At 46.8% G+C, this 21,801-nt stretch overlaps 1 protein-coding gene and 3 pseudogenes across 1 annotated transcript; all 4 read right to left on the bottom strand.

Annotated features, from left to right (window-relative positions):
• Nucleotides 1–1,234: 1,234 nt before the first annotated feature.
• Nucleotides 1,235–2,682, bottom strand: LOC143986769 (uncharacterized). Its single transcript, XM_077485174.1, has 2 exons — nucleotides 1,740–2,682; nucleotides 1,235–1,539 (listed from the first exon to the last, which is right to left on the bottom strand). Exons 1-2 carry the CDS (start codon nucleotides 2,680–2,682, stop codon nucleotides 1,235–1,237), a joined length of 1,248 nt encoding a protein of 415 aa, XP_077341300.1.
• Nucleotides 2,683–8,963: 6,281 nt separating this feature from the next.
• On the bottom strand, nucleotides 8,964–9,187 carry LOC143990505 (U2 spliceosomal RNA; annotated as a pseudogene).
• Nucleotides 9,188–15,319: 6,132 nt separating this feature from the next.
• On the bottom strand, nucleotides 15,320–15,537 carry LOC143990486 (U2 spliceosomal RNA; annotated as a pseudogene).
• A 6,088-nt stretch (nucleotides 15,538–21,625) lies between these two features.
• On the bottom strand, nucleotides 21,626–21,801 carry LOC143990503 (U2 spliceosomal RNA; annotated as a pseudogene).

Below are 21,801 nucleotides of genomic sequence, written 5' to 3'. Positions count from 1 at the left end.
GAGTCATTAACCACTACTCTCTGAATTCTGTCTTCTAGCCAATTTTCTATCCATTTACAAACTGATATTTCCAAACCTGTAGACTTTACCTTACACATGAGCCGTGTGTGGGGAACTGTATCGAATGCTTTTGCAAAATCCAAGTATACCACGTCCACCGCCACCCCTCTGTCCAAGGTTTTACTTACCTCCTGCCTAACGTCCCAGCCACAGTGGTGAAGGTCCTGCAGGGACTGCAACTGACGTTGCAGTCTCCTGAGTTCCTTCTTCCTGGCACACACTTGCTGTCGTCCCCTTGCCTGAAAGAAGCTGCGCAGCTTGACCTTCACAAACTCCCACCAGTCACTTACCCTTCCGAAGAATCGCTTTTCCTCCTTCCAGGTGGCATAGGCCTCCCGGAGTTCCCCCATCAGTTCCTCATTTTCCAGCAGGGTACTATTCAGCTTCCAGGAGCCTGGTCCGCGGGCAAAGCCCTCGCCCAGGTCACCCCCCGAAAGTGAATAGCCCTGTGGTCAGAGAAAAAGCAGGGGATCATGGAGAAATCGCGATGCTTGACTGCTCTTGAAGTGAGCACGAAGTCGATCCTGGAACGCACTGATCCATCGGGACGGCACCATGAGTAGTTCACGGTACCTCTCCCTATGGATCCCACGGCGTCCTGCAGGGAAGCCTCCGAGATCATCTCCTTGAGCAGCCTGGATGTAGCATCAAGTTTTGCGTACATGCTGGAGCTGCGCCCATCCTCCTCTATCGGACAGTTGAAATCACCGCCGATTACTACTGCCCTGGTGGTGACGAGTTGGGTCCGCAGGGTCTGGAAAAGTTCCAGACGCTCATTCTTATCTGGGGGGGCGTACACGTTGATGAGCCTAATTGGCTCTCCCACCCACGAGCCGTCTATGACCAGAAGACGGCCACAGACTAGCTCATGGATGGAGTCAACCGCGAAGCGCCCACCCCTGACAAGAATGGCTACACCTGCAGACTTACAATCGCCACCCCCGGACCAGTAGGAGGGACCGAGGGTCCACTGGGAGGTCAGATGGGTGTACCTCCTCAGAGGAGGGAGTGCGCACTCCTGGAGCATGTAGACATCACTCTGCTGAGTGGCTAGGAATGTCAGTGCCGCTTGCCTTCTAGATGTATCCTTGATACTCCTCACATTAATGGAAAAGATTGAGATCTCTGCCATAATGAAAAAGGGGTATGAGGTCTAGTCGGCAAGGGACCGAACTTACCTGCCCGGAGGGGGGTCTTCCGCTGCCTCTTCTGCTTGTCCTGTGTTCTCGGACAGGCCGAGCTCCTCCAGGACAGCATCCATCATTGTCTTGGTGATGACGACGTGGAGGTCGGAGGGGAGGTCAGGGACGGCCTTGACCTCCACCTCCCCCCCCACGTCCTCATCTTCCTCCCCCGCTGACTCGAGGTCCTCCACTATTGGCTCTGGTCCCTCGCTTTCGCGATGGTCGCCAGTGGGCCTTTTAGTGGAGGAAGCGGGTTCCTCTGCTGTTGGACTCCTAGGCTTCCGTTTCCGGCTTCCTGAGAGTCCACTGGTGGGGGTGGAGGGGAGGGTGGGGAAGTCCTCCAGGGAGGACAGGTCCGGGGTGGGTGAGGGGAGGGTGGGGGGGTCTCCTCCAGCACAGAGGAGGTGGGTGGGGGTGTGCTGTAGGCAGGGGCTGGGGCAGGGGTCTGGGCTGGGGCCTGGACAGGGGTGTTGGTAGGGGTGGGGGTGGACTTACCAGTCTTCGTCCGTGGTTCTTTTTCCAGCTGCTTCTTCCCGGTGCTGGAGAATGGTTTGCCCTGGATCAGGACGCCAGCATAGGACCGGGACCGCTGGGGGCAGTGTTTAAACACGTGCTCAGCCGCTCCGCAGAGGTTGCAGGCTTTGGACCTCGGACAATCCTTGGTCTCGTGGCCTGCAACCCTACAGAACCTGCAAGCAGGTTCTTTGCAGTCCTTCTCCATGTGTCCGGTGTTGCTACACCTGTTGCAGGTGAAGGGTATACCGGGGTAGAAAAGGATGCCTGCGGAGTTGCCCAGGGAGAAGCACTGCTGCAGGTGCAGGATGTCCCCCGAAGGGTCCTTCCTGAACTTGCAGAGTACTGACCACTTACCTATCCAGAAGCCGTTGGCATCGAGGATTCGGACGGGGTCCTTCACCACGGTGCAGAACCTCTGGAGGTAAGTGGCTATATCCTTTCCTGAGGTATGGGGGTTCCTCATGGCCACCGTCACCCACTTCTCGTCCCGTGTTATGGGGCAGTTCGCAGCGAACTTACGGAAGGGGGATTCAGGACCACTCGCCTTGACCATATCCCAGTATCTTCTGCAGGCCTGGAAAGACACAAAAGTTATAAAAAATATACCTCTTGTGAAGGCCTGCACCGAAAGCGTTTCCGCTTTGCTGAACCCCTGCTCCAGGATCATCTTCTTGCCGAAGATCTCCGGGGTCATGTCGGGGACCCTTCCGTCCACCTCCTTCAGTTGCAGCACGACCGTCTGCTTCATCCAGGACTCCAAGGTAGGGAGCCCGTCTGCAGGGGGGGAAGGCTTGGCTGGTCCCGGCTGGCTGGTGCTGGCCGGGGTGGAGGTGGAGGCAGCAACATCCTCGGGGACCTCGGTGGAAGTGGCTGGAGCGGGGTTCTTCTTGCTTCTGCTGGTCTTTCTCTCGCTCTTCCCCATCGTCTTGGAGAGGGAAGTCGCTTCAGGTGTTCTTTCGGCGGCTTCCTTCTGGATTCCTCGACGTCTTCGCTCTGAAGCCTTTAGAAAGGCTCTTGCATCTACTGCCCGGAGGTAGTAATGCGGAGGAGGGGGGGAGGAGGGAAGACCGCAATCTCGTTCCTTGTGGGGGCTAAGCCTCTGGCCCAATAGCAGCAAGTAGGTGAAGCTGAATTTAATCAACGATCCTACAAGGCCAAGCAGGAGGGTACCCCACAAGGACCTAATGGCTTGGATAGATACAAGTGGTTCTCAACGTCCTAGCTGTGAAGCAGAGACACCCCTAAGGGCTATAGTCGATTTTTTTTTTTTTTTTTTTTTTTTTTACCAAACATCAGCTTAATTATGATTTTACTCAACGTCTAAGACAAACTTCAACGAAGAACTCCTTATGTTGAGTCCATATTTGCATCATTTGTTTGGCATTAAATATCTATTTCTTTTTTATTATTTATTTATTTTTATTATTATTCTTATTCTTCTTTAGATTATGTTATGTAAACAAATACCACTCCCTTATCTTCCACACATCATTCGCTCTCTCACCCATACACTTCACATCCCACAAAAAATATACATACATCTTAGATAGCAACATTCTTACACAATCCTCAACACTTATCAACTCTCTTTTACATACCAACACACATCTACTTTCCCACAAAACTTCCTTACCAGAACTAATAATTCTCCACTAAAACCATACATCACTCTTTCAAACCCCAAACGTGTCATTCCAGTCACTACCTTCAAAATTCCACCCACTCTCTTCCAAAATTCCCGTGCAAAATTACAATTCCACATAAGGTGCAATACACTTTCATCATTCCGCATGGAAATCTAGGACATCTTCCAGATCTTAGCAACCCTCTCCTATATTGGAAATACCTCACTGGCAAGCACTCATGCACTATTTGCCATCCTAAATCACTTTGGCTATTTGTTAATTTTTTATTTACCACCATATTCCAAATGCTCTTTGACACACTCTCACTATATCTTCCAACCGTCTCCACATACTGCTCACTCAAAATTCTCTTTATAACCATTTTTGAATTTTTCAACTCTTCTCCACTATACTCCTGTAAATTATAACGTTTAATAAACCTAAACATAATTTTATAATGACCACTTAAAGCATCTGAATAAGGCATATTCAGTCTACCAACCACCCACTTATACCTTCTCAAAATCTTACCACCACTATACCTTACCATACATCCAGTTAAAGTTTCATTCCCACTCATCCTCACTATCATCCCAACATATCTCACACACAAAAACAATCTCACATCAGGCATACCCCTTCCACCTTTTCCCACATCTTTACATAAAACCTCTCTTTTCACACGTTCCATTTTCGCCCCCCAAACAAACGTAAATAGCTCTCTTATAATCCTCCTTAGAATCAACTCCCCAGGATAATAAACTAAAGCAGTATAAAGCAATAAAGGTAAAATAATAGCTTTAATAATCAAAATTTTCCCAGTAAAGGTTAATTTTCTGAATTTCCAGAAAGCCACTTTCCTCCTAACCTTCTCCAATATCTCCTCCCAAATTTTAACACCATTATTCCTCTGGTCAAAAACAACCCCCAAAATTTTAATCTGCTCATTAATCACATTCACTTTCAAACACTCACCCACACTCCAACTACCAAATCCACAACACACACTCTTATCCAAATTAATTTTAAACCCAGATGCAGAACAAAAACACTCAGCAACCAACACCGCTCTTTTCACCGATCTCACATCCTTACACACAACAACCACATCATCCATATAACTCAAAACCTTTGCTTCCCTCCCACCACTCCCCGGTACAGTAACTCCACGAATTATTTTTTCCTTACACAAACTCACCACTAACGGTTCTATACAACAAATAAATAATAAAGGTGACAATGGACATCCTTGACGAACTCCAGAATTGATGTTGATCTTCTCAGTTAAAGCCCCATTCACCAACACACGCGAAAAAAACATTCCTATACAACACTCTCACCATACACACAAATTCTCTCGGAAAATTCATTCGTTCTAACACCAAAAACATAAATTCATGACTCACCCTATCATACGCCTTCTCAAAATCAAATGACAATAACGCCACACCACTCTTCCTGTCCAACACATCACTCACAACATCTCTCACCAAAATCAAATTCTCCCACACACTCCGACCAGGCACAGCACACACTTGACTCTCACCAATCACACTTTTAACCACAGCTTTCAATCTCCACGCCAATAATTTTGCTATAATTTTATAATCGACATTAAGTAACGTGATAGGTCTATAATTTTTTATGTCAGTTGGATCCCCTTTTTTAAAAATCAACGTTACGACCCCATCCTTTTGTGATCCACTTAGCTCTCCACATTCAAACACGTAATTCACCATCTCACACAAATCCTCTTTCACACAATCCCAAAACTTTAAATAAAATTCCACACTCAGACCGTCACACCCAGGTGTTTTCCCTTTAGCCATACTTTTCACAATCATCTCCAACTCAGCACACGTCACTCTCTCAATTAAACCTCCATACATACTTTTTTCCACTTTACCATTCAAATTATCCAAAAAATCAAGATAAAAGGACGGATCAATTTGTTTTTCCGAAAAAAGTAACTGATAAAAATCAAAAACCTTATTCAAAATCCCATCCATTTCCTTACATCCATCTATCTCATTAATCACACTTTTCTTTTGCACACACTTTTTGAAAAAAAACCTCGTACACTTCTCATCCATCTCTAGTTCCTCAACTTTCGCTCTATAGATAATTTCTCTTCCTCTCATTTATCCATTTCTTTCTCTCTTCACACACTTTCTCCATAGCATCACTCACATATCTTTCAGTTTAATCAGACACTGCCATCTTGTGTTCAAAAGAAAGTATTTTTTTCTCTGTTCATTTCTCCTCCTAATTCCCAATCTAATAAAAAAAAATTTACACTGTAACTTAAACCAATCCCACCATTTTAACACATTCTGAAACCTTGTTTTTGCACTCACACATCTCTCATACAACGCACAAAACTGTTCACTCATCTCCTCATCCTCTAATAACAATACATTTAACTTCCATAAACCACTCTGCACAGACACACATCCTTCCACTCTTACCTCAACCAAAACAAAACGATGATCCGAAAACAAATTTTCACACAATTCCCAACTCACCTCTTTCACTCCATTCGCAACAAAACAATGATCAATCCTCGACTTTATATTTGCACTCTGCCATGTAAACTTATTACTTTCGTTACCCACACAAACCCATACATCCTGTAACCGCAAATCCACACACATCTCACTCAATATTTTGGAAGATTTATCCAACGAGCTATCCCCACTTCTATCACCTAGACGTACAATGCAATTGAAATCCCCCATAAACAAAATCGGTTCCTGACCTACTAAGAAAAACTTAACTTCTCCAACAACTCACACCGCTCATTCTTCCTCACTGAGCCATAAATATTAATTATCCTCATTTCCTTCCCCATAAATAAAACTTTAAACAAAATGGCCCTCCCTGGCTCAATATAAGTAACAGAAATAATTTCTACATTTCTATTTTTAATTAGAATCCCAACCCCCGAATTCTTCACACCATTCTCTCCTGACCACACAGATGATCCGAACTTCCAATCTTTCTCTAATTCTTCATAACATAACTTAAATTCAACCCCACACTCCTGTAACAAAAAAATATCCGCTTGGATAGTAGAAAGAAAATCAAAAATTGTCACTCTACGTCTAGTATTTGCGATAGATCGCACATTAAGAGAAGCCACCCTCAACTGCATTCAAAAAAAAGGGATAGAGCAGAATAACACAAATCTTCCATTACGGTCTCCATCCAGGTTATCCGGGCTCCGTCTCCCTACCATCTTGTAGCTTTCTTACCACAGGTTCGGACACTCCAGAGCCCCCATCATCTTCCTCCTTTCCCAAATCCATGGTCCAGGAGAAAGAATCTGGCGACCCCACTCCACCAAATAAATCCTCACCCGTGTCTTCAGCTGTACTCTCCGCTACTTTCCTTCTTTTATGCCCCACATCTTCTTCTGGGTCTTCTTGTAGTCGCACCTCCTTTCCCATTTGACATTCCATTTCCTCTTTATCCTCTTCCACCACCACAGTTGTTTCATCGGGTTTCTCCTCCACCACCATTTCACTCTCCTTCTCCACCCTCACGTTGGGTTCCACCTCAGATACCACATTACCTCCTCCTCCATCCTCCGGATTCTTCAACCCCAACTCCTTCTCCAACTCCACCACCTGCCTCAGAACATCCTCATCTTCCGGCAAATTCATTTTCTTAGTTGTTTTCGTTCCAGCTACTTTTTCAGCAAACGTCTTGACTCTGCTAGGACATTCTTCGTATAAATGATCTGTGCCTTGGCAATGGGTGCACTTCTTAGGGGCAGTACAATTTTCTGCAGAATGTCCCAAGCCCGTACAATTCCGGCACCTCTTCAACAAGTCGCACTGTGCAGTTGTATGTCCCCTATCCGCACACTTCCAGCAATAGGGGGGCATCCCCGAATATTTGAGGAACCCCCTATTACGGCCAATTTGAAAGGTCTGTTTTATGTGATCTGAGTGATCGGCTGCAAAATCGTTCACATAGAACCTGCACCTATATAGCCTTTTACCAGACCACACTCCAACGCTGTTATCAATCAACTTCACGAATTCCACCTCCTCACATTCCATTTTCAAGAAATCGGTCACTTCCCTCGTTGTCACATAGGGATTGTACATCATCACAGTCACAAGTTTCCAAGGACTCCGATGTAAAAATTCTACACTAAATCTTTCCATCTCCGGTTTCTTTTCCACCGCCTCCCACCTCATCTTGAAATCCTTATATATCGAATATTCATTAAAAATCACCTCCACCACTCCTTGGTTCCGATATTCCGCCATGCACAGCAAATCCTCACCTTGGATTCCACATTCTGATAATACTTTCTCCATTACCAATTTAGCACAATCTTCCTCCCGGCATTCGCCATCGATTTCAATTTTAACCGCATTGCGGAAGCGCACCTCATGGGCCGCTGAGGTAAACCTTGCATCCTCCATTACCAAAGCAAAGGATATGCACAGGATATGCAAATATATGCAAATAGGCTTCTCACACTGGAGAACCTCAGTCGCTCTCAGCCTTCTCCATTAAGGGGGGAACCCCCAAAATGTTCAATGCTCACCTGGCCAGGCTCAGAGGCCTGGCCCGCTGATCCCCGAAATATCCGGACACGCGCGGGAGCCCTTTGATCGTGCCAAAAGGCCGAGAAGCGATAACCCAATTATTCTCTTCTCCGAGCGAGCGGCGGCAGGCCCGCAAGCCAGAGCTCACTGAGAGGAGCTGCTGAGGCTGCTGCTGCCCTGGCCCCCTGTCTGCCCTTCCCCCGCGTCTAGACCGGGCGGAGACGCTGATTAGCAACTTTTCCCACCTGGCCTGGTCAAGCAGTCTAATCCCCTGCTGATGACCTAGATAACAATCCACAATTTCTAACACCTGTCCAACACCTTTGCAAGCACCTGCTGACCCTGGCAATGACCAGCAGGCAGCCAGCAGCAACAATTGCACTCATCCAAGTTGCTTCTCGTTGCTGCTCTACCAGGGAAAAGCATTTGCATGAGACCGCCTCCTGGGACACGTGGACGAAAGCCAAAAAAGGCTGGGACCCACTAGAGGGAGACACAGGCTGCTGAATGAATACTCAGGCAGTAACTGCTGTTCAGAAAGCTGGTTGTACGAAGGGACAAGAATGGAGCAAAGTCAGGCCTATTGCAATGGCTGAGCTGGCTGGACATGGCTAGGAAAAAAAGGCCTCATTTTGGGCCTGGCCTAGAAAGTTCATTCATACTCGAGCTAGCTACCTAGTCGAAATGTGTCTACTTGCTGACTTCCTAGGTTTGGCTTCTTGCAACTACTGCCACTTCACCTGCTTCTTCCTGAGCAAAAGAATATTGAGCGAGCAAGGAAGGAGGAAGGGAGAAAGAAAGGCCAAGAACTGACACGAAGCAAAAAACACCAGTACACACAGGGGTTAAACGCAAGTTTATTGCAAAAATGAACAACATACAGACAGACAGCTTGTGAGCAGCAAAAGTAACATTGCAAGTGAGTGAGCAAGCAAGCAAGCAAAAGGATGAGGAGGATGGAGGGAGGAGAATTTGCTGTTTGAATTCATTCTGTTTTTGGAAACTGCATAAGAGAGGGGTGCACCGGTCCTGGAGGTACTGCAATACCAGGTCGATGCGTGGAGTGGACAGAGCAAGCTCTTCTTCCATCTCCCTGTTCTAAAAATCCATTTAATATATGGTCCCCAGATAGGGGACGTATCAGATATTAAACTGATAAGAACAGATTTTTTTTATTTTTTATTTTTTTTTCTTCCCATCAGATCTCAAGCAAGTCCATATATCTCACAGAAAAGATCGTTCACCTTCAAGAACCTTCCGCCCAAGTTCTTTCCAGGTACTCGCTCAAATCATCATATAGGCTTCATATTTATCACAAACATCTTAAAATCATCATATAAACATTTTAAAACATAATATACACGCCCATACCCTTACCAACCACCCCCCTTCCACCTACCCCAACCCCAATATCCATTTGCTTCATCCACTCCCATATGCTTCCTATCAACCAACAACACCACATACAACCTGGCAAAAAACAAATTCACACAATCCATCTCAGACATTACAAACTTCCTTCCCACATCACCTCCCTAAAGATTGCGGCAACAATCCAAATTTTCCTCTGTATTGTCTTATGTCCCTCTACCAGTCCAAAGAACCACACCACCTTTCCCGCACCCTTGACACCCACCACCTCTTCCACAAAAAAGGCCAATTTCATCCGCACTCTATGTACAAAGGAGCAATAAAACAAAGCATGTTCCGCAGTCTCAAGATCGTTACACCCTTCTCTAGGACACTTATCATCCCTAGAAAGATCCCTCGCCTTTAAAAAGGCTTTCGTCAACAATGCCCCATGAAACGCCAACCAGGAAATCTCCTTTTGCCTATTAGAGACTCCTTCCAAAAGAAATCTCTTCCAGCATAACTCCGTTAATCTAGAACTAAGTCCACAGATGTTGGCCCTCACCTCCTCTCTCAGTAACCACTTTTTCAAAGCCCTCTTTTCAATTGCAGCTCCTCCCAGCTCTTTCAGTCTATTGGTTTCATAAAAGGCAGCCAACCTCAAATAAAAGGAAGGTGTTACCAAAGCAATTGGTCTAGATGCATCTTTCTCTTACCAGCCCCATTTAATCAGAGTCCACCCAGCCAAATACCTCATTAAAAGGCCAGTTTTGCCCCCCGCCATAAAAGCTTTATAATGCGCCAACCAAAAGTGCAAACTTAAAAAGACAGGAATATCAGGAAACCCACATCCTCCTTCTTCGAGTTTCTTTATTACTACTTTCCTCTCCACCCTTTCCATCTTACTACCCCAGAAAAAAACAAACAGAACTCTAACAATCTTTTGCATCCACCTCACATTAGGTGGGAAAACCAAACTATAGTACAGTAATAAAGGCAAAATCACTGATTTAACCACCAACACTTTCCCAGCTAATGTTAGCCGTCTTAATTTCCAAAAATCGATTTTCTTCTGGATCTTCCCCATCGCCTTCTCCGCATTGGATTGGTCCAGTAAATTCCTTCCAAACTGAGTCCCCAAGATTATTATGGAATCGACCCCTTCCACCTTTACCTCCTTCAGTGTTCCGGACCCACTCAACATACAGACCTGACTCTTTTGCCAGTTGACATTCAGCCCGGACATGCAACTAAACAATTTAAGCTGAAGTTCAGCCCTCCTTGCATCGGCCTCAGAAGAACAAATAAACGTTGCATCATCCATATAACAGACTGCTTTAGCGTATTCCCCTCCACTTCCTGGCACAAAAACACCTTTTATCCCTTTATCCTTCTGTACATGACGAAGAAGAGGTTCAATTGCGCAAATAAACATAATCGGAGACAGGGGGCAACCCTGTCTAACCCCTGCTTTAACAGAAAATAAATCAGATAAATTGCCGTTAACTAAAACTTGACTCACAATCCCCGTATACAAACCCCTCAAAGTCTTTAAAAAGGGCATCGGGATTCCCATCTGCTCCAAAACTTTAAATAAAAAGGAATGCGCCACCTTATCATAGGCCTTTTCCAAATCCACTCCCATAAGGGCCAAGGGCCTATTATTCAGCTGGGAATAGGTAACCAAATCCCGTAACAAAATTAGTATATCTGAGATCCTTCGACCAGGCACCGCACACACCTGTTCCTCCCCGACCAACATATGTACCACCATACTAAGCCTATTAGCCAACAGCTTTGCCACAAGTTTGTAATCAACGTTTAACAGTGTGATAGGGCGCCAGTTCTTTATCTCCCTTCGATCCCCCTTTTTAAAAATTAAAGTAATCGCCCCTTCTTTCATAGTGGAGGACAATACCCCATTGGAAACACAAAACGTAACTATCTCTGTAAGATGCCCTTTCAAAATTTCCCAAAACCTAATATAAAATTCAGCTGGAAGGCCATCTTTACCAGGAGTTTTATTCCTCTGCATACTCTTCAATCCTCTCTCGACTTCCAACTCTGTTATATCGTCCATCAACCCCTCAGCATCCTCCTTCTCCAAACATCTTCCCAATACACTGCAATATTCCTCCTGCTCTTCCTCCTGCACCCCCTTTTGCACATCATATAAATTTTTGTAAAAAGAAAACACTTCCTCCATCACTCTATCCCCTTTCACCTCTTCCTCCCCCACCAACACAGAGGTCATTGTCTTCCTTCCAGAAAAGGCCTTCTTGAAGAAGTACCTTGAGCACTTCTCCCCCTCCTCCATATCTTTAACTTTAGCATTGAAAATAATACTTTTCCCTTTCTCCTTCAACATCCTATCTCTCAATTCTCGCACCTCCTTCAACTCCTCATTCACATCAATACCTAACCTTTTGCACTTATGCAAGAAGGACAGCCTCTTAATCAGAACCAACTCTTCCTTTTTTCTCTCCGCAGCCTTCAATCTACCCATTCTCTGGAAGAATTCAGCAAGACATCCCTTGACCCAATCCCACCACACCAGGACATTCGTAAAGTTCACCTTCTGCTCCACCAACTCCTCCAGGTAAGTACCACATTTTCTACATACATCTTCATCTTCCAAAATTGTAACATTCAATTTCCACCACCCACCACCAAACTTGACCCCTCCCCCAACATCCAACTTGCAGCTCAATAGCACATGGTCCGAAAAAAGGACTGGGATAGCCTCATAACCAATTATCTCAACAAATTCAGATGTTAACAGGAAATCAATACAGGATAACACGGTCCCTTTATCGGAATGGTAAGTATGCGCCGTCTGATCCCCCTCCACCACCAGAGCAACGTCCTTAAGCCTAAAATCACTTATGAGCTCATTCAGTAGACGGGAGGTCACATCCACCCCCCCTCCTTCACTGACACCACATCTATCACGCCCCTTTCTTACACAGTTAAAATCACCCGCCACAATCGTTGTCATTCTTCCTGGTAGGTGCAATCTCAAAACGTCCAGAAATTCCTTACGCCCCCTCTTCTCCGCAGGTGCATAACAATTAAACAATCTTATTCTTTCGTCCTCGAATTCAAACGTAACTGACAGACACCTCCCAGGGACCACTTCCTCATATGATAGAACTTTCAGGTTATCATTTTTAACTAGCACCCCAACACCTTCCGACCTGGATTCACAACAAGGAGCCCACACAGCCACTCCCTTCTCCCACTTGGTAATGCCCGACAAATCATCTACACCACATTCCTGTAGACAAATTATATCAGCATTAACAGATCCCAAAAAATCCAAAACGAAAGCCCTCCTACCACCTGCCTTAAGGCTCCTAACATTTAAAGAGACAACAGTAAGAACCATCATCAAAAAACGAAAACTAGCCATCATAAAAAATTAACAAGGTCCTTCCTTAAGTCCAGGATCTCCTTGCCTCATCCGCTGTCTTCTTCTTGGCTCTGGAGAACTGGCGACCCCCTCTTCGGAAGCCCCAGGTGAAGCGATATATAAGGAGTTTCCCTCCTCACTTTCCACACCTCCCCCCTCTGTCTGAGTCCGCTTTCCAGCCAACTGAGTTTCAGAACCAGGGGAAGACAACATAGGTTGGCCACATTCAAGACTTTCGTCACTATCCATGTCATCCTGCTCCTCATCCTCACTGGAAGGAATGTCAGCGACCAGCACCGGAGCCACGAACGGGCTAGATACCGGACTAACCACCGGGTTGCCACCTTCAATGATGATCTCGATGCCATCTGGAGAACCAGGGGATTGAACCGCATCTCCGCCTACTTCCATCTCCTCTTCTCGGGGGGAATTATCATCCGCATTGGGATCATCCGCATGATCCCCTTCCGGACCCTCCGCCTTCTTTGGGTGGGCAGAGTTACAGCCAGTGGCATCAGCCGCAGCCGCGGCGGCACCACCCGCCTTCCTCACTCCGTCACTTGTCCCTCCAGCATCACCGGGTGGAGCATCACTGGGACCAGACTCAGGGGTTCCGCTGGCATGACTCCCTTCCCCTGGAGCCCTCTCAGCACCCCCTCCTTGTCCACCCCTCTGCTCTGCCCCCCATCCCATTCTGGTACTGGCTTGCTTCTTCCTTTCCCTCTCATAATCCGGGCATTGCTTTGCCAAATGTCCTGCACGTTTACAGATGTCGCATACCTTCCCCGCCTTACAGTCTTTGGCCTTATGTCCCACCTGCTGACAAAGCCTGCATCTTTCACTCATCTCACATGCATTACTAGTGTGGCCATACATTAGACACTTCCTGCAATACTTCGGTTGCCCTTGATAGAATAGGAATCCCCTCTCTCCACCAATCGTGAAGATAGGGGGCGGCCGTTTCACTCCCCCAATACTATCACGGTCCAGTTTAAACCGGCCAAAAAATCTGTATTTGCCTGTCCAAATATTATATCTATTCAAAACGGGTTCTCCCCCTCTCAGTACTTCACAGTAATTATCAAGAAACGCTCTTACCAAGGCCGGGTCCGCAAACGGGTTGTACATATGAACAATGATCATTTTTTCCTCCTCCATAAACAATGGAATTACTTGTATGAATTTCAATGCACCTTCTCCTTTCATTTTTTCAGCAGCTTCAAAAATATTCCAACAAATCGCTGTGGAAGAAAAGGTCACATCGTAAATACCTTGGCTTGGGAAATCTTGGAGGCACAACACATCTCTCACCGCAATATTGAAGGTCTCCGTCAGTACATGCACCACGATAGTCTTCAAGGACACCTGCTCCTTGCATCCTGGCATCACCAGAAATCTTAGTGAGTCTTTAAGCCCACGGTTCGCCATCTCGAAGGAAAAAAGGGTCAACGATCCGCCCGCCTACCTATGGGGGCCCCCACAGTTCCGCCAACCGACCGAAGAACAGACGCCCTTCCAAAGGCGATCGCTTCCCGTTGCCCGGGGACTAAGCCTAAAGCCAATAGCAACAAGGGGGGGCCCTCCGAAAAGGGACGCTCCCCCCAAGGCCGACTGTCGGGTACCCCGGGCACCTCTCGACTAGGTCTCCTGCAGTAACACTGCACTTGATCCTAGCCAAAAGGCCGAGAAGCGATAACCCAATTATTCTCTTTTCCGAGCGAGCGGCGGCAGGCCCGCAAGCCAGAGCTCACGGAGAGGAGCTGCGGCTGCTGCCCAGGCCCCCGGTCTGCCCTTCCCCCACGTCTAGACCGGGCGGAGGGGCTGATTAGCAACTTTTCACACCTGGCCTGGTCAAGCAGTCTAATCCCCTGCTGATGACCTAGATAACAATCCACAATTTCTAACACCTGTCCAACACCTTTGCAAGCACCTGCTGACCCTGGCAATGACCAGCAGGCAGCCAGCAGCAACAATTGCACTCATCCAAGTTGCTTCTCGTTGCTGCTCTACGAGAGAAAAGCATTTGCATGAGACCGCCTCCTGGGACACGTGGACGAAAGCCCAAAAAGGCTGGGACCCACTAGAGGGAGACACAGGCTGCTGAATGAATACTCAGGCAGGGAACTGCTGTTCAGCAAGCTGGTTGTACTAAGGGACAAGAATGGAGCAAAGTCAGGCCTATTGCAATGGCTGAGCTGGCTGGACATGGCTAGGAAAAAAAGGCCTCATTTTGGGCCTGGCCTAGAAAGTTCAGTCATACTCGAGCTAGCTACCTAGTCGAAATGTGTCTACTTGCTGACTTCCTAGGTTTGGCTTCTTGCAACTACTGCCACTTCACCTGCTTCTTCCTGAGCAAAAGAATATTGAGCGAGCAAGGAAGGAGGAAGGGAGAAAGAAAGGCCAAGAACTGACACGAAGCAAAAAACACCAGCACACACAGGGGTTAAACGCAAGTTTATTGCAAAAATGAACAACATACAGACAGACAGCTTGTGAGCAGCAAAAGTAACATTGCAAGTGAGTGAGCAAGCAAGCAAAAGGATGAGGAGGATGGAGGGAGGAGAATTTGCTGTTTGAATTCATTCTGTTTTTGGAAACTGCATAAGAGAGGGGTGCACCGGTCCTGGAGGTACTGCAATACCAGGTCGATGCGTGGAGTGGACAGAGCAAGCTCTTCTTCCATCTCCCTGTTCTAAAAATCCATTTAATATATGGTCCCCAGATAGGGGACGTATCAGATATTAAACTGATAAGAACAGATTTTTTTTTTTTTTTTCCCTTCAGATCCAGCGTACCATACTCAGTCAACAAGAACCAAAAAAGATTCCTTCCGGTACAACGCTTCGATCATCATTCAGGTAAGTGCCATTTCTCTTAATGACTTCTTTTCAATAAAACAGGTATAAAACACATCAGGTAAGTAAAAAACACATCAACCCTCAAAACCCCCTCCCCCCACCCTTCCACCTTCCCCACCTCCAATACTCATCCGCATCCTCCACACCCATCCTCCTCCTATCCACCAACAACACCACATACAATTTAGACAAACATAAATTAACACAATCATCTTCGGATACAACCCGCTTCCCTCTCACCTCCCAACACCTCACATCCCACAATACTTCCCTCAGAATAGCCATAAAAATCCACACCTTCCTCTGCAAGACCACACTTCCCTCCACCAGGCCAAAAAACCAACACACAAAATCCATATCCTGAATACCAAAAATAGCATCCACTATAGGGGTCAATTTCCTCCGTACTCGAAGAACAAAGGAACAATCAAAGAGTGCATGCTCCACCGTCTCCAACCCTCCACAGCCTGGTCTAGGGCACGTCTCTATTCTAGATAAGTCTCTTGACCTAAGAAAAACTCTAGTCATTAAGCACCTATGAAAAGCCATCCAGGCAATCTCCTTTTGCCTGTTAGTAACTCCATCAACTGAAAATCTCTTCCAGCAGATTCCAGCCAATCTGGACCCAAGTCCTCTGATGTTAGCAACCACTTCATCCTTATATAACCATTTCTTCAGTCCCTCCTTCCCTACCGCCCCAGCCCCCAACCCACGCTCTCTATAAAACTGCTCCAAACGCAGGTAAAAGGAAGGGGGAAGCAGGGCAACCGGTTTAGACAAATCCCTACCACACCAACCCCACCTCACCATACGCCAACCAGCCAAATATCTTATCAGGCAGGCTGCCTTCCCACCACCCATAAAAGTTTTAAAATGACTCAGCCAGAGGTTTGCACCCAAAAAGGTAGCCACATCCGGGAAGCCATATCCTCCTAACTCAGGTCTCTTAATAATGGTTGCTCTGGCCACTCTCTCCATTCTAGCGCCCCAAAAAAACATAAAAAGTCTATGCGTCACTTTCTGAATCCACCTGACTCTAGGCGGAAAAACCAAACTGAAATACAGCAGTAGTGGCAATACCACTGCCTTAGTGACCAAGGTATTGCCTGTCAGTCAGTCGCCTGGTTTTCCAAAAGTCCAACTTCTTTGTAATTTTGTCCATCACTTTCTCTGCATTGACCTGGTTGGAAAGATCCCTTTCAAAATGAGTACCCAGTATGACAATATCTTCAGTCACCTTAACCTTGACATTTTCCAAATTACATGTGCCACTCATCACACATGCCTGGCTCTTATGCCAATTAACGTTTAGGCCAGACACGCTGCTAAACAGGCTTAGATGCAACTCCGCCCTTCTAACATCCATTCCTGATGAGCAAGTAAAGGTAATATCGTCCATGTAGCACACTGACTTGACACGTTCACCATTACCACCTGGAATAAACATCCCTTTCAGAACCTTATCCCTCTGAACATGCTTTAATAGCGGGTCAATGGCGCAAATAAAAAGAATCGGCGAGAGGGGACACCCCTGCCTGACCCCTGACAATACCGGAAAAAAAACAGATAGATTCCTATTAACCAAAACTTGACTTACTACCTCAGAATAAAGGCCCCTAAGGATCTTCAAAAGAGGTCTCGGAAGTCCTAACCTAGCCAAAACCTCAAACAAAAAAACATGAGAAACTTTATCATAGGCCTTTTCCAAGTCTATCCCCAAAAAGGCCAGAGGTCTATTGTTCACCTGAGCATAAAATGACAAATCTCTTAGCAACACAAGATTATCGACAATCCTGCGCCCGGGAACCGCACAGGCCTGCCATTCCCCCACCAACTTAGAGACTACTTCGCTTAGTCTGCTTGCCAACAGCTTGGCCAATAATTTGTAATCTGCATTTAGCAGCGTAATCGGGCGCCAGTTTTTAATGTCCCTCCTATCCCCCTTCTTAAAAATCAAAGTGATCGCCCCCTCCTTCATGGAGCGGGACACGGTACCAGAAGCAAAACAGAATCTTAAAAGTTCTAAGAGGTGTTCTCTAAACAAGAACCAGAAACTTAAATAAAGCTCTGCGGGCAAACCGTCTCTCCCAGGGTTTTTATTTTTGGGCATGCTCTTCAAAACACTCTCCACTTCTCCCTCCATTATCGGGTCAATCAAGCCGGCACCTTCTTCCTCTCCCAAGCAACCCTCCACCACCTTACAATATTCCATTAATTCCTCCTCTCGTGCCACACTCCCTCCACTGTACAATTCTCTGTAGAAGGAAGATACCTCCTCCACCATCCTGTCCCCTTCTACTTCCACTTCTCCTACCAACACAGATCTCATAATTTTCTTAGGATCTACCACCTTTTTAAAAAAGAACCGGGAACAACGTTCCCCTTCCTCCAAGTCCTGGATTTTAGATTCAAAAATAGCTCTTTCCACCCGAGCCTCTTCAAGTTCCTCATCCACTGACAGACCCATTCTCCTACATTTATGCAGAAAGTGAATCCTATTGATCAGCTGCTCCTCCACCTCCCTTCTCTCTCTGGCCCTTCGTGCACAAATTTGTTTAAAAAACCCAGCCACCTTGTCCTTCATCCAATCCCACCACATTTGTATATTTTCAAAATCTTTTTTTAAAAGCCACCAGCCTGCCAAAAAAACCTTCAAATTCCTTACATACTTCTTCATCCTCCAGAATGGAACAATTTAGCTTCCATAACCCTCCACCAAACTTAACCCCAACACCCACATCCACCTTACAAGAAATAAGCACATGGTCAGAAAAGATGACAGCCGTGGTATTATACTCTGTCACCCCTAAAAAATCGGACAGGAAAAAAAAAAAAATCGATCCGGGAAGAGACTGTACCCCTATCAGAAAAATATGTGTGCGCAGGGGTACTCCCCTGCGCCATCAGCGCAGCATCTTTCAACCTCAAATCACTAATAAGATCATTAAGAATCTTTGAAGTAACATCCACACCTCCCTCCCCCAGCCCGCTTCGATCTTCCTTCCTCCTAACACAATTGAAGTCCCCTGTTAAAATCGTGGCCACTCTACCCGGGAGCAGCAATCTCAAGGTCTCAAAAAACTCCTTGCGATCACTTCTTTCAGAAGGAGCATAACAGTTCAATATACGCATTCTTTCACCCGCATATTCAATCATTACAGCCAGACATCTTCCGGGAATTAGGATTTCATGAGACACAACCTGCACATTCCTATTCTTAATTAGAAAGCCAACCCCCTCAGCCCTAGAACGACAGCAGGGAGCCCATACAGCCACTCCCCCCTCCCATTCAGAAAAGCCCGAAGGGCCATCCAAACCGCATTCTTGTAAACATAAAATATATGCATTAACTTTACTCAAATAATCCAAAACCACAGCATTCTTCCAGCCTGATCTCATTACCCTCACGTTCAAAGAGCAGATGGTCAAAGCCATCAAAAAAAAGAAAGTTACAACAGCCATCATAATGTCTTTAGGAGACAACTTCCAATCCTGCCTCATCATTCACTCCCTTTTGCCTTCTCTTCGGGCATGGAGAACTGGCGGCCTCTTCGCCAGAGGCCCCAGAAAAACTTATTGCAAGGGGGGGGGGGGGGGTTCCTTCCTCACTCCCATCCCCAACCCCTTCCCTCCGTGCCCTTTTGACAGTAATTTCTACCGGGGAATACTCCCGTTGAGCACATTCCATACTAGCATCACTCCCCTCTTCTACTTCCAACATGTCAGATTCATTTTCACTGGAAGATATCTCCCCAAAAGGTCCTAAGGGAGAGCAGCTCTTGGTTAGCCAAAGAAATAACAGTCTGGTCTTCGCCTTCCACAGGCCCTACATCTCCCTGGGGGTCCGAACACTGTCCATCCATGGCACTAGTCTCCATCTCCTCTTCTGCCTTCGTATTTTCTCCACCACCATCCAAAGGAGCCGCAGGGGCCACCCCAGCCTCACCAACCACTGCGGTAGCTGTTTCAGCAGGAATCGCCACCTCCCCACTCCCCGTCACTCCCTTGGGCACAGCATCCTTAACCCGCTCTCTAGGGTCCTTGCCTCCTGGGAACCAAATTTTAGGAGTCTCACCAGCCCCACCTCCTCCACTAGTAGGCCTCTGTCCTTCCTCCTGGCTTTTCCCGCCTGCCGCCGCCGAAGCAAAAGTCTTCTTCCACTTCTTATACTCGTTACACTGCTTTGCCAAGTGACCTGCCTGGTGGCAAATGTCACACGTACGACTGGCTCCGCAGTCACTAGCTTTGTGTCCCGGTTGCTTGCAGAACCTGCATCTCTGAACCATATCACATTCTGAACTTACATGCCCGTACATGAAGCACTTTCTACAATATTTGGGCTGCCCCTGATAATAAAGGAACCCCCTTTCTCCTCCTATGGTAAAGGCAGATGGTGGATGCCTTACCCCCCCCAATACACTCCTTATCTAGCTTGAATCTAGCAAAAAAGCGGTATTTCCCAGTCCAAATTTTAAAACGATTCAGCACCTTTTCTCCTCCTTTCAACTCTTCACAATACCCAGCCAAGAAGGCTCTAACCATAGCCTGATCCGCAAAGGGATTGTACATATGCAGGATCACCATCTTTTCATCTTGCATAAAGAGAGGTGTGACTTCCAAATACTTCATAACTTCTACATCTTTCTTTTCTTTTGTCCTTTCAAAGGCGTTCCAACAGACCTCGGCAGAGGAGAAGGTAACATCATAAATTCCTTGCATAGGGAAATCCTGAAGGCATAACACATTTCTTACCTCCACATAGCAGATGTCCATCAGCACGTCAACCACCACCGTCCTCAAGGAGACCTTGTCCCTGTATTCTGGCTTCACCAGGAAGCGAAGAGAGTCCCGGAGCCCTCTGTTCGCCATTTTGAAAAGCAGGCCAGCCGCTTCCGGAATCCGGGGGGGGGTACCCCACTGGGGGGGGCCCCCAGAAAAACCACACCGCCGACCAACCGCGCCCTGTGGGGTTACGACCCACTATCGCCCTCTCGTAGACCTCCAGCAGCGTCCTGCCCAATAGCAGCAGGGGGTGTACCAATCAAGGAAACACCCCCAGGCCGAGCAGGACTGGTGCCTTCCGTCAAAACCCTCTACCTACGACACTAAGATCGCAGCCAAAAGGCCGAGAAGCGATAACCCAATTATTCTCTTTTCCGAGCGAGCGGCGGCAGGCCCGCAAGCCAGAGCTCACGGAGAGGAGCTGCTGCTGCGGCTGCTGCCCAGGCCCCCGGTCTGCCCTTCCCCCGCGTCTAGACCGGGCGGAGACGCTGATTAGCAACTTTTCACACCTGGCCTGGTCAAGCAGTCTAATCCCCTGCTGATGACCTAGATAACAATCCACAATTTCTAACACCTGTCCAACACCTTTGCAAGCACCTGCTGACCCTGGCAATGACCAGCAGGCAGCCAGCAGCAACAATTGCACTCATCCAAGTTGCTTCTCGTTGCTGCTCTACGAGAGAAAAGCATTTGCATGAGACCGCCTCCTGGGACACGTGGACGAAAGCCCAAAAAGGCTGGGACCCACTAGAGGGAGACACAGGCTGCTGAATGAATACTCAGGCAGTAACTGCTGTTCAGCAAGCTGGTTGTACGAAGGGACAAGAATGGAGCAAAGTCAGGCCTATTGCAATGGCTGAGCTGGCTGGACATGGCTAGGAAAAAAAGGCCTCATTTTGGGCCTGGCCTAGAAAGTTCAGTCATACTCGAGCTAGCTACCTAGTCGAAATGTGTCTACTTGCTGACTTCCTAGGTTTGGCTTCTTGCAACTACTGCCACTTCACCTGCTTCTTCCTGAGCAAAAGAATATTGAGCGAGCAAGGAAGGAGGAAGGGAGAAAGAAAGGCCAAGAACTGACACGAAGCAAAAAACACCAGTACACACAGGGGTTAAACGCAAGTTTATTGCAAAAATGAACAACATACAGACAGACAGCTTGTGAGCAGCAAAAGTAACATTGCAAGTGAGTGAGCAAGCAAGCAAAAGGATGAGGAGGATGGAGGGAGGAGAATTTGCTGTTTGAATTCATTCTGTTTTTGGAAATTGCATAAGAGAGGGGTGCACCGGTCCTGGAGGTACTGCAATACCAGGTCGATGCGTGGAGTGGACAGAGCAAGCTCTTCTTCCATCTCCCTGTTCTAAAAATCCATTTAATATATGGTCCCCAGATAGGGGACGTATCAGATATTAAACTGATAAGAACAGATTTTTTCTATTGAAAAAGCCCAT

This window comes from Lithobates pipiens, unplaced genomic scaffold (genome assembly GCF_037356315.1).
Source record: "Lithobates pipiens isolate NorthernLeopardFrog02 unplaced genomic scaffold, aLitPip1_a1.2 Scaffold_18, whole genome shotgun sequence".
NCBI lineage: Eukaryota > Metazoa > Chordata > Amphibia > Anura > Ranidae > Lithobates > Lithobates pipiens.
This window is presented reverse-complemented; position numbering and strand designations above follow the sequence as displayed.

Excerpts from the sequence above, each read along its gene's own strand:
- LOC143986769 (XM_077485174.1), bottom strand. The coding sequence starts at position 2,682 with ATGGGGAAGAGCGAGAGAAAGACCAGCAGAAGCAAGAAGAACCCCGCT. Across the intron at positions 1,540-1,739 it reads AGAACCACGGACGAAGACTG|GAAGCCGGAAACGGAAGCCT; the intron begins GTAAGTCCACCC and ends GTGGACTCTCAG.